We start from the raw sequence: 12,029 nt of genomic DNA, 5'->3' as shown, positions 1-12,029 counted from the left end.
ACAATGCCATGATAGCCCTTGTGCGGGACATCCAGGAGTCGAGAAGACATATGATCTCATGAAGCGAGATTTCTTTTGACCAAAGATGAAAAAGCATATTCATGAATATGTGACGCATTGTTTTCGTGTCAGGTAAGTAAGGCAGAGCGGGTGAAGCCACCCGGACTTTTACAGCCCTTGGAGATACCACTAGGTAAGTGGGAGAGCATTTCCATGGACTTTATTGTAGGGCTGCCTACGACACAAGATGGATATGATTCTATCCTTGTGGTGGTCAGCCTATCCACAGGATGCCTAGCTCTAGTAGACCTACGCAAAATAGGCTCACTAGCAGGTGCTCTCCGTCTTACCACGATGGCTCACTTCATTCCAACTAGAGAGTCTGTTAGTGCCCCGCAAGTGGCAGATTTGTTTATTGGACATATATTTCGTTTGCATGGATTACCCAAATCCATAGTGTCAGACAGAGATGTCAAATTTACCGGTCATTTTTGGACTGCGGTATTTGAGACACTAAGGGCTGAGTTGGGAATGAATAGTGGGGATCATCCAAAAATGGATGGTCAAACAGAAAGAATCAACCGAATTTTAGAGGATATGCTTAGAGCATATGTGTCATTGAGGCAACATACATGGGACAAGTGGTTGCCATTGTTAGAGTTTGCCTACAATGATAGAAAACATTCCTCTACAGGGTTTAGTCCGTTTGAGCTGAACTATGGTTATAGACCAGTGAATCCAACTATAGTTGGAATACCTCAGAAAGTGCCTAGTGCCGCGAACTTTGTGATTCAGATGCGGGAGATGCTAGCACTTGCGAGAGCTAACATCCGCCAAGCTATGGATAGAGCTAAGGCGTATGCGGATGAAAATCAATCCGCTAGAGAATTTAAGGAAGGAGAAAAAGTTTTTCTCAGAGTTTCTTTGCACTCTTAAGTCTTTGACTGCAGGAGAGTGTGCTAAGTTATCACCTCGATATTGTGGGCCATGGTTAATTCTAAAAAGAATAGACAAGGTAGCCTATAAATTAGAATTGCCACAGGGTTGTAAGGTGCACCCAATGTTTCATGTTTCTCATTTAAAGAAATTTTTGCATACAGGTGACTCACTAATCGAGGGTGTTGTTTTGTTTCAGGAGATAGAGGATAATGCAAGATGCAAACCAACAAGAATCCTGGACGGAGGAACGATGCAAGTGCGCAATCGGAAGATACCCACGGTGTTGGTTACATGGCATGGTCTACCTCTATCAGAAGCTACCTGGGAATCCGCATACCAGTTACGGAGAGTGTTCCCAGACTTTATCATCGAGGACGTTGATGCTGAAGAGGGAAGGAATGTTACGCTCAAGTCGAGGTAACATGACCTCGGAAGGGTCAGTCGGCCTTTTCCTTTAAAGGATCAATGTTTGTGTTATATTTGTTTGGACTTTACATAAATGATCAGAAAGGAATTAAAGTCAAGGTCCTTGGTGAGGGTGATATGGCACTAGACTAGGTGGATCTAAGGCTAAAGGGTCTAAATGCATTAAATGTGCCAAGGGGCAAATGAGTTCAATGATATCCCAAGAGAGGGGTAAATGATGCATTTAGGAGGTACCTTAGAATGAAGACATGTGGCATACTAGATCCATCTAGGGAAATTGGGGCTCGTTGGGAATTGGCAAGCATGAGCTTTCACGTAATCAGATTTTCTGGGAGCTTGCTACCATCGAGATTGGCTGGGAGGAAAATCCTTGTGCCTATGCCCGTGATTGAGAAAAAGGTTAAGTGTTGACAGATTTTCACGTTTCAGTAGATAGCATGGAGATGGGGAATTATGGGTATAACAGATGTTGATATACCAGAGCACGCATGTGAGATCAGGGAGTTAATGACACAGAAGATGCTACAAAAATTATGGCAATACCCAAGCACAAAAATGCAGTTCTACAAACAGGAAATTAATCCAACAGACAGCTATAGGATGCAAAAAATACCTTAAGGAAGACATATCAATGTTTAAAAGGCATCTGGTATGCAAAATGAGAACCATCTCACATAATCTAGAGGCGTAGAAGGGAAGGTGGGCAGGGCAAAGACCTAGGGTCCCAAGAGAAGAAAGAATATCTGCCCCATAGGGGAGGTGAAAAATAAGCCCTAAGATGTCGTGCCTATGCACACATCAGAGAAAGGTATGATGACAACAGAGGCAAGCTGAAAAATCTATTAGAGCAGCTGGCTACAAAGCTAGGAAGTTACCTAGCGGATGTTTTGGAAGATTGCAACAAGGTACAAGGACTAGCGCACAAGCTAGCCCAACGAGTACTAACCACATAGCAAGTCCATAGTATTTTCTTTCAATAGATGTAAAAAATCACCATTTATTGATAGTGATCACCAGTCCAATAGATCCTAAAGGGTCTCAAGAGGACTTTAACACAATCAGCCTCTCCGTTCATTTATTGATAGTGATCACCAGTCAGCCCTCCGTTCATCAGCCTCTCCGCTCCTTCATTCGTTAGCCCCTTACAGTTCACCAGCCCGTTAGCCCGTTACAGCCCACAGCCCACAAGCCCATGTCAACAGCGTGAGGCCCGTCAGCAGCAGCAGCGTAAGTTTCATCAACAACTCGTCAGCAGCAGCGTAAGGTTCATCTGTCAGCAACGCAAGTCCGACAGCAGCCGCCTCTCTAACCCCGAGCTGGGCTGAAGCCCCTAGCCCAGTTGGGGAATTAGCTCAGCACGGGGTTGTAGGAGACATGGCCAGTAAAGAATGGCCCAACCTCTCTTCCCCATCCTCTTCCTCGAAAACCTCATCGACTCTGACAGCTCCTTCCAGCAGGGCGAAATATGCCACAGTTGCAGCTCGAACACCCTCTCCTTATGCACATATATTTGAGAGAGGTCTTTTCGGCCGCCCCATTATTGGATATCATGAACATATTGTGTTCTTACAAGATCAGGTGAGAGAGCTGAGGACACAACTCGCAGATACTGTAGCTAGAATCCAGGTTCTTGTAGGACCTGGTAAGCGGGAGGTAATTAATGAGGCTATAAAGTCTTGCAAGGATTCCCCACCTACCCCCCAGTTAGTCTCCACAGTCAAGGATTTGGTTCAAACTGAAAAGCAGACAGCCAAGCAAGAGGTAATTGTGGAGTTTGAATAAAGCTGATTTCCAAGAAGAGATTACGGAACATGAAATTAGATGGGATAATGCATTGAATTGGAGGACTCCTAGACGGATGGTACAACGAGGAGGATTCATTCAGTGATACTTTAGCACGTGTTAAAGCAGCAATGTCTAGCATGGACTGGACAGCAGATGAGGATGATATGGTGAAGTTTCAGCAGTCCGTATTAGTCATCGTAAAGGCCATGCTGTTATCACATTTAACCAATGTGTATCCCTCCATTTCTAACTTAATGGATATTTTTACTGAACCTCCATTCAAAGAACGAATTAGCTAAAACATTTTTTTTAAATGAAATATTGGAACTTACCGACAACAGATTATCAGCTTGTGTGGCTATGTCATTCAAATTTGCTTTCGGAATAGTTAACTTCCCTCCAGTCTCTGTATCAAAAACTCCACCACCACCTGCCGAACGCCTTAGAATATCTTCCCGTTTCTCTTTGGTTGGTGTACGGCACAGCATTCCTATTATTTGCACCTATGTCACCAGACTACTGGATGTTAAACCAAGTTGTTGATACATTGCAAGAGAGATAAAAATACAAAAGCATCAAGAAACTGACAATATGGATGAAAACAGTATTTAACTCAACAAATCAAGAACTCACATGTGGAGGACACTTCAGAGTGAGCTTCCCCAAGACCGTATCTTTTATAATCTCAAGAACCATCTTACGCTGTACAACAAAAGCTAGTTAACCTAAGAGAACCCAAGAAAACACATGCAATCAACACTCTGAAAAACAGTATCAGAAAAATCATACTGCAATAGTACAGTCGATGGACCCAAGAAAATAGGACATGTGAATTCATGGTCCAAATCACTAGGAGTAGCTGACTTCATTCCAAAAACAAGGGCGTTGCAAACATTCATCCCTTCATGCCTGCAACCTTCATTTTTCGTAATTTGCGTTGGTAATTGTTTAGTCCTTCTTGAGACAGAAAGTTAAGACGTTTTGCAGTTTCAATCTTTTCTTTTTTGCTTTTAGGTGAGTGTATGCTCCTTTATGCATCCCTTTCTATCATTGGATCCTTACTTCACCCATAAAATTTACTTCTTTCATCAATTTTCCCCCTTCGTCTTTTTTCAAGTGATTGTCATACATCTCCATTTTTTTGCACAATCAGCTATTGAACAAAAAATGTACGAGAGCAAGCAAGACCTTATCATCCTGATCAGATTCGGACTGTTTGATCATCCAGTCAAGTGCTACTAAAAAGCTACCATCCAAGCTTTCTAGTTTCTCTCCTATTGCTCCTGCTGCTGCTACTTCCACGGCAACGCCTTCATCTTCTGGGTCCAATCCCTTTATATCCACAAGCTATATCCAATACACCATGGCACAGTTAAAGGCATCCAGTCCCTTTATATCCTTAAGTTATAGCAATACACCCGGCAAATAGATCTAGCAAGAACTCGGCCCAAAAGCATAAGATTGCTATTAACCACAATCAAAATCAAAATAATCATGAGCAAATGAGAATCTGACTACATGGTAGCATCATGCACAAAACATGTCCACACGTTACTCCTGCATCCCAGACAACGGAAATATGTTGTAGGATCATCTTTCCATTTTAGCAGGCAATTTGAGTTCTCAAATTTTGCTCCCTGTCAAACACCGCTTCCATTTTTTGTTGAAAACTGATGACTACCTCTACTTTTTTATATCTAGAGCTTGAATGCCCCATTTGTGGATGCTTGGAATCAGTACCACGTCAGCCAGTCACAGCTGACCTTGTACTGATTCCAAGCATCCACGAATGGGCCCTATATGTATGTACGGGTGGGTGGGTGGGTGTGCAGCTGTGTGGGTGTGGGTGTGGGTGTGGGTGTGTGAGACTGATGTCCAATACACACACCGCTGATTTGGGGGCTCAAAATCAGCATCCATAGCTGGATATATCCAAAATCACAATGCTTAGTCTCAGAACTTAGCGAGATTGGATAGGTGGTACATCCTGATATCTTGCTGTTGCTGGGGATGATGATGATATTGATGATGATGCTGAGATTGATATATATAGTCGACCATCGACATGACTATGTTGTACTTAGGACTTAGTACTGCCATTCTACATTTTTGCATTTTTTGCATTTTGCATTTTGCATTGGTATGGACGCTCGTTTAGTAGCTCCACTACCACAGCTCGTTGTATCAGGATTTTCACAGTCTTATAGACCCATCGGTCTTCCGAAGACTTTAATAAACTTTCTTTCTTTCAATTTAATCAGTGTACTTGCAAGATACGGATAGACCATGCTTTTCAGCATTCAGAGAGCACACTGCTTTGGCTAGCTTTTTCACTTAATATGGTACTAGAGGGTCCTTTACGCACAACGAAGTTACTGATCATAAGGGAAGGCAAGTTCATTGTCAAGGATACCTTAATAATAGCTATCTTCATCATGCTTTATTTGTTGATGTAGAGAAACAAGCAGTTGCCCCTTTGCTTAGCCATGCATATGTTGACCTGGATTCGCTTGGCAAGCTTTTGTGCTAAAGATGCAACGTGTCCTAAGGGATTATGGCAAGTACTATATGGCTGATTACAGGCACAAAGTTGCAAGAGCTAATTGCCAATCTTTAGTTCCACTTAGTCAAACGAGAGAGCTGCATACTCATGAAAGGCAGTCTTTATGAGGCCCCTAATATCTTGAAGCACCAAAATTATAAAAAGCTTCTCAAATGGTCAACTAGGGCTAGACAGAAACCTTTCGAGGATAAAGGTTGTTCTTCTAAGGCCTTCTTTAAGAGCCTGCATAATGATAGGTCAAAATCCAACATCAGTAGAGTAGAAATCTGTTATCTTTTGTGGACCCACTCTAAATCGCGCCTAGCAGATGCATGTGTTGATTACTTTCAGACACTTTTTGCTTTGCCTCCTCAACATCAGTTAACTGAAATACAAGCAGGTAAAGCCCTGCTATCACATGTCTCGGAAATTGTTAATACACAACAGGATGAAGCTTTGGAGCAGTCTTTACTCGAGATGAGGTCTCATATGCCATGCATGAGTGTGGTCAATGGAAACCTTCAGGATGGCATGGCCTTACTTTTTTTTGCAGCATTTTGGGATTTCTTATCTCCTACATTGTGAATTCTTATCAATACAGTATCGCTTTCACAGAAGGTGCCCGATGCTTGGAAAAAATGCTAATTAGATTGGTCCCAAAGAAACAACTTTGTGAGACTATAAGTAACTAGCGTCCAATCACTCTCATGCTTCTTATTTACATCCGGCAAAGGGTGCATAGCAATGGCATATAATAATGGACTGGAAGGGTATCCTTTCCGTACTGATTTACCCAAAGTCCATTTGTGCGTAAGTTCTGCACCTAAGATGCAGGATGCCTGGCTATCCTGATAAAGCTAGTAGATGATATTTCTGATTTTAGCTCCAAATCCCATTCGAGCCATTGTATAAGAGATGAAGTACCAACGTACAGAATCAAATGCTTTGGCAACATCCACTTGCAGTAAGAGTACATCTTGATGTGTATATGTTGCACACTCAATAAGTGCATACTCAATAAGCATTCGCAAGGTTATCAGTAATGTGATGTCTCAGGCAAACCCATTTTGAGCAGCTGTAGGCCATCATTAAGAATACCTTTTACTCGATTGACTACCTTTTTTGCAACAAACTACTGAATTACCTTATTCATGAAGATGCATTTCATGGTTTACAATTACCTACAAGACGTCACTTTATTGCTTAGGCTTCTGCTGATGATTCATTCTTTGCTCCTAGGAATATTGAAAAGGATTTAATTGACATTATGGATGCTTTATTCTTATTCGGCCTTGTTCTAGGCTTATACATGAACTATGGGACACCCTGCATTCAAAACAACGGTATGATGTGTTATGGGCGAGCTTCATTTTACCATCAAATCGGACAGGGGTTTCCATTTTCTGAGCAAAAACTCCCGAGCGACGAGCGGACAAAAGGTAGGAGGGGTCAAAATATATAGGCTCAAGCCATTTTTAGGGAGCAAAAAAATCCAAATTATTTCAAGGAATATGTAAGTAAATATGAAATACTGATAAATAGATATATAGATATAAATATACCTTTATATAATATACATATATAATGTCCAAGTGGTGACTTATTTTATCACTTTCAAAAATCCTTTCTTTTCCTTTCACCATTGGTTGGATCATGAAATTTTGAGCAAATATCCTCTTTACAGTTCCTCAGGACGACCTAAGAAAATAATATAATACTTTTTTAATAGACCCTCTAAGTGTATTTTTCCAAAGGAATATGGTTTGAAGAGCTTGCCCCAACCCTATTCCGCCGGCGGAATACCCTTGGAGAGCCTACGCAGAAGGAGTAATAACTTTTGCTCCTTATCTCAGATTGAGAAGCTGTAAAAAGGAAAAATGTTCAAAATTTCATGATCTATGCAAAGGTAGGCTTAAAATTATACTTTTTATAGTTATAAAAGAGAAAAAGTGAAAATTTCAAGATGTATATGAGAGTTACAACTTCTCCCTAATTCATATTATGGTAGGAAGGAGTTCAATAGAGACCACATTTCCTTAAAAGTACTTAGGTTTGGAGAATTGGGAATATTTTGAAAATCCGTTCCTTGCCTTCCCATATTTGATAATGTATTAGAGATTAATTTATGATCGATTATAATGGCCTCAAGTATGAGGTTTCCAATATCTTTTTCCTACTCATCCAAGGAATATGGTATACATTGTTATATGAGAGCTTCAAATATGGGATTGCTAAAGATTAGGGAAACTCTTTTAAATTAATTTAATTACCATAATCCTCAAAAGAGAGTATGGTAGGGAGGTATTTATAGGAGTTTCTAAAGTGTTCGCTATTTGTTCATATATAGATGATGTTCTCTAAAATGAGGGTTATAATGAAAAATAAGTAAGTATATGGTTCCATAAATGAGAAATTAAGAAAGAATTATATATTCCTTTGAGAAATATACAGGCATGGTTGTCAAAAATTATCGCTCGGACTTTTCTGCTCGTAGGTTTTTGCTCGGAAAGTGTGCACATCCCAAATCGGACCATTAGACATTTGGGATACCTGGTGGGTTGGAATATCTCTTTAAGGGAAAGGAATGCCTACATTTCAGATAATTGAAGTGAAAACTAGAGTACTGGAAGTTGGCCACGTGGCCTTTGCATGTGAGACTCTAGATTGTAATCAATCATCATGGCTTATATCCAGGTCTACTTGCCACTTGCTTTGTTTGCCAAAAAAAATCTTAATGGTTTTGTGTCTCGAGCATTGGACATTTTGTACATGATCGAAAAGTGATCATTACTTAGAGTCAACCATCTATGTGCGCCCAAAATGCCATGTGAATATTCTCAATAATCACATCCACATTATTGCTAGAAACGGCATGCTTCTTGCTGATATTGTGAAAGGATCACAACCATGATGTGTAATGTTGGAGGCTCTTCTTTGTGGTATAAAAACTTCTGCTTTTGGCCATTGGACAGTTGATAAATGGATTGCATTACTAGATACTTCAAAGGGCATATACAAGGTTGGCCATTTGCCTCCAGGTTGATTGCTGATTGGAGAGAGGTACTCTCTTAGCTCAAATTGCGTGGTAGACAAGACCCAATTTGCAGTTCAAATGAGATTGGAAAGCAATCATTGGACAAAGTTTTTTACGAGCCACTTGCTTTAATTCAGCCGCGTAAGGCTTACTTCTTGATGACACATCATGTCAATAATATCCAAGGTGTCGTTGATGAGGATGGGTATGCTCTTACATTCCCCGAGCAAATTAAACTTACAACTTGGAAATGTATGACAGATTTATTAGGCATGACGTCCATGCTCTCCTGCATCCCTCAGAGCCAATTCCTAGAGCTTGTACTGAGCACAAATTGCAAGATTGGATTATTTCTAGCAAGCAACAGGGGGGGGAATGACCTGGCTTTGCATAAACTTACAGTTGCTAGATTATATAGAGTTCGTCTTCCCACTGATTGGGTTCAAAGGCATGCAAATGAAATATGGCACATGGACAAAACACTCTCCTAGGGGAAAAGGGGTGTCATTGCCATACGGAAGAGTAAGCTACCACTTAAGCAAAAAGTGTTCCTCTTGCAATGTCTACTGGGTATTTTTCCTGTTGGTAGCCTTCTGGTGATGCCCTGTTTGTGGAAATCATTTGGAGACAATTTAACACTTGTTATGGGATATCACATGTGCTCAAGACCTTTTAAATAGATTGTCAGCAGATCTGAGAGCGTGTTTTCCTATTGCGCAATTAGGAAAATCATTTCGGTGTTCTGGCCTGGCTGGTTGAAGTCAACACAATAAGACCCTGCATTGGATCAGATTTTGGGCACGATGGATTACTGGATACATCAGAACCATGCTCTGTTTGGCGATGCTTCTTTTCATCACTTTCTTCGAAAGATCTTTGCAGCAATCGCTATATGAACGTCTGCAAGCTCCTGACAATACAACTCTGACATATTTTCCCATTGTTTCTATTAAATCCTTTCATGCATGGGCAGGCACACCCACACAGCAGCATGTACATAATACAGGAGATGTTAAACGCTAACATGACCATCTCACTAAGGTGAAGGTTCTGAGGGACCAGTTGGTTGCAATTGGTCACAAGGTGGACACGAGTCAGTTGGCCATGCTTGTACTTGGCCCTCTTTCCAGAAGCTTCAAGGGGTTCGTCATGATAGTCAGCAAGGCAACGGACTATTCTGATAACATTCGAGGAGCTTGGTCGTTTACTACTCCAAGAAGAAGCCCGAGAGAAGCAGTACAACAAAGATGGTGGCCAACAAGGCCTTCCTTGCAAAAGGAAAAGGCGGCAGGGATAAGCCTGGAAAAGGCAAGCCCAAGGATAACAGCGACTCTAAAGGAAACAAGTCAAAAGACTATGGAGACAAGAACAAAAGGAATCGTGACCGAAAGTATTCCTACTGCAACAAGCCAGGCCACATAGCTAATTGCAGAAATAAGAAGGAAGACCAAAAGAGGAAGGCAACAAATCCAAAGAAGTGTCAAAGTCAGCATCAAAGTCAGAGTCAGAAATGAGGATCTCTTTCTAGTCATAGAGCACTGCTCAGCTCATACAGTGATTGAGGATAGTGATCACAGGTATGCTGACAGAGGTGCACACATGTTGTCAGGGAGATCTGATAGTTAGTGTGATCTCTCAACTCTATCCGTATGCAAGGGTAGTGAGGTGTATGATGCCTGATCATCTCTAATAGTCCAAATTGTAGAAAAGCATGACAACTTTCCATAGCTGCCTAAGATGGAGTATACTTTCCAACACGTCAAGAAAGCAATACATTGTCATTGCTGACCCAAATCTTCCTTTTGAGGCCATGACTGATGCTTCGAGGCAAGTAATTGATGCTTCGAGGCAAGTAATTGCTCTGGAAAGCCACAAACATTTCCCACATACAGTCACGATACCAGTTTACAAATAAACTTTGTCCTAACAACCAGATCACAATTAGACATGATTTTACTCAGCTAGTTATAACTCCTTTTTAAGCATATATGCTCACGACAAGGACTTTGGCATAGCAGTAGAGATTCTTCTTAATTATCGGTCTTCTCCTTCACAACAGCAAATTTTCTCATCTTATTCATCCATAAATAATCTCCTCTGTTATCAATATCTAATTACCATGACAAGGATTGTTGATAACTTTTATTTAAATAGCATGCCACCCATGCATCAAGAAAGTTTACAGATGACTCAATACAGCTTATTGGTTAATGCGTTGGCAAATACATCTGGCTTCTCAATAGGTAGGTTTCAAAACAACGTCCCATTTTCTTAATTTTCTGTTTATGTACAATTCCAAATTTAATGGATTCACTGCTCCCATGAAAAATTTGTACTTCATTTGAAATAATGTGGGCACTATAGGTACACATACACGTGATAGAATGCACATCTCACCCTGCAAGCACCACTTGAACCGACTGGTGAGATTTCAGTCGTCTCCTTCTCTTACCCTCAGGAGTAGACCTCGAACTGCAATTTAAAAAATATGACGTATCCGGAGAAACTTCATGCATATTTAATATTTGCGTTATTTAATGGATGGTTCACAAAGATCAATAAGAATCTCTTCTTCACTTGGGTCTCGCTCGGCCCTACCCAACGTGATATGCCAACATGTCAGCTCAGGAAATACACATCAAAGGGATGGAATAACTTGCCAATTCAGTCATCTTCTTCATGACAGCAGCAACGTCCTCGCCACCACGGAGCAATGCCTGATAATCCTGGTAATCCCAAGTCTCTGCTGTTGGATTTTCATGCCCAACACTCACTGCAACAGTGCTTTTTTTCTTTGTACAATGCATTGTTTTAATCCTCGTGCTTAAACGTGAATACCATAGCTGCTTATCTTTTATTGTAGCGAGACTTAAAGTCCTGCAGCACAGCACATTGGTGTCCGGCGACCGATAGGAGAATGCAGTTCCCCTGGAGCTCGACAGTAATACAAGATTGGCCATTGTGAACTTCACAAAAGGCAGCTTGAAGAAGGCGCTTCAATCCAACTATGCATCTCAGCCAATTAGCAAAACATCCAATCTAAACTTAATACGTTCTGTCTAGAAGGCATCTTAATGAGCATTTATTTTAGTGAATTTTCTTTGATTGATTTTCTCTTTTTTTAATCAATTATGTATTTTAATGAATTTTCTTTGATTGATTTTCTTTTTTTAACAATTATGTATTTTATTGCATGGGAAAGTATTATTATGCTTTTTATGACTTGTTTTACTAGCTGTTTGTATTCAAAGTATCTTTGTTAGTGTTTTGGGTTTTAAGCGTGTACATGTTAGCTTGTTAATG

At 40.7% G+C, this 12,029-nt stretch overlaps 1 protein-coding gene across 1 annotated transcript in view; it reads right to left on the bottom strand.

Annotated features, from left to right (window-relative positions):
* LOC147898297 (protein PEP-RELATED DEVELOPMENT ARRESTED 1, chloroplastic) overlaps window positions 1–11,748 on the bottom strand; it is an 88,182-nt gene extending 76,434 nt beyond the window's left edge. Inside the window, exons 1-4 of the mRNA XM_087379419.1 lie at window positions 11,387–11,748; window positions 4,339–4,497; window positions 3,784–3,852; window positions 3,483–3,653 (exon numbers count right to left, since the gene is read on the bottom strand). Coding sequence (XP_087235545.1) covers window positions 3,483–3,653; window positions 3,784–3,852; window positions 4,339–4,497; window positions 11,387–11,686 — 699 coding nt within the window. The 5' untranslated portion in view covers window positions 11,687–11,748. The remainder of the gene's footprint in view (window positions 1–3,482; window positions 3,654–3,783; window positions 3,853–4,338; window positions 4,498–11,386) is intronic.
* Between the last annotated feature and the right edge of the window lie 281 nt (window positions 11,749–12,029).

The sequence above is a fragment of the Dipteris shenzhenensis genome, chromosome 9 (genome assembly GCF_047967505.1).
Source record: "Dipteris shenzhenensis isolate YYH24624 ecotype China chromosome 9, Dip_SZ_1.0, whole genome shotgun sequence".
Classification (NCBI taxonomy): domain Eukaryota; kingdom Viridiplantae; phylum Streptophyta; class Polypodiopsida; order Gleicheniales; family Dipteridaceae; genus Dipteris; species Dipteris shenzhenensis.
This window is presented reverse-complemented; position numbering and strand designations above follow the sequence as displayed.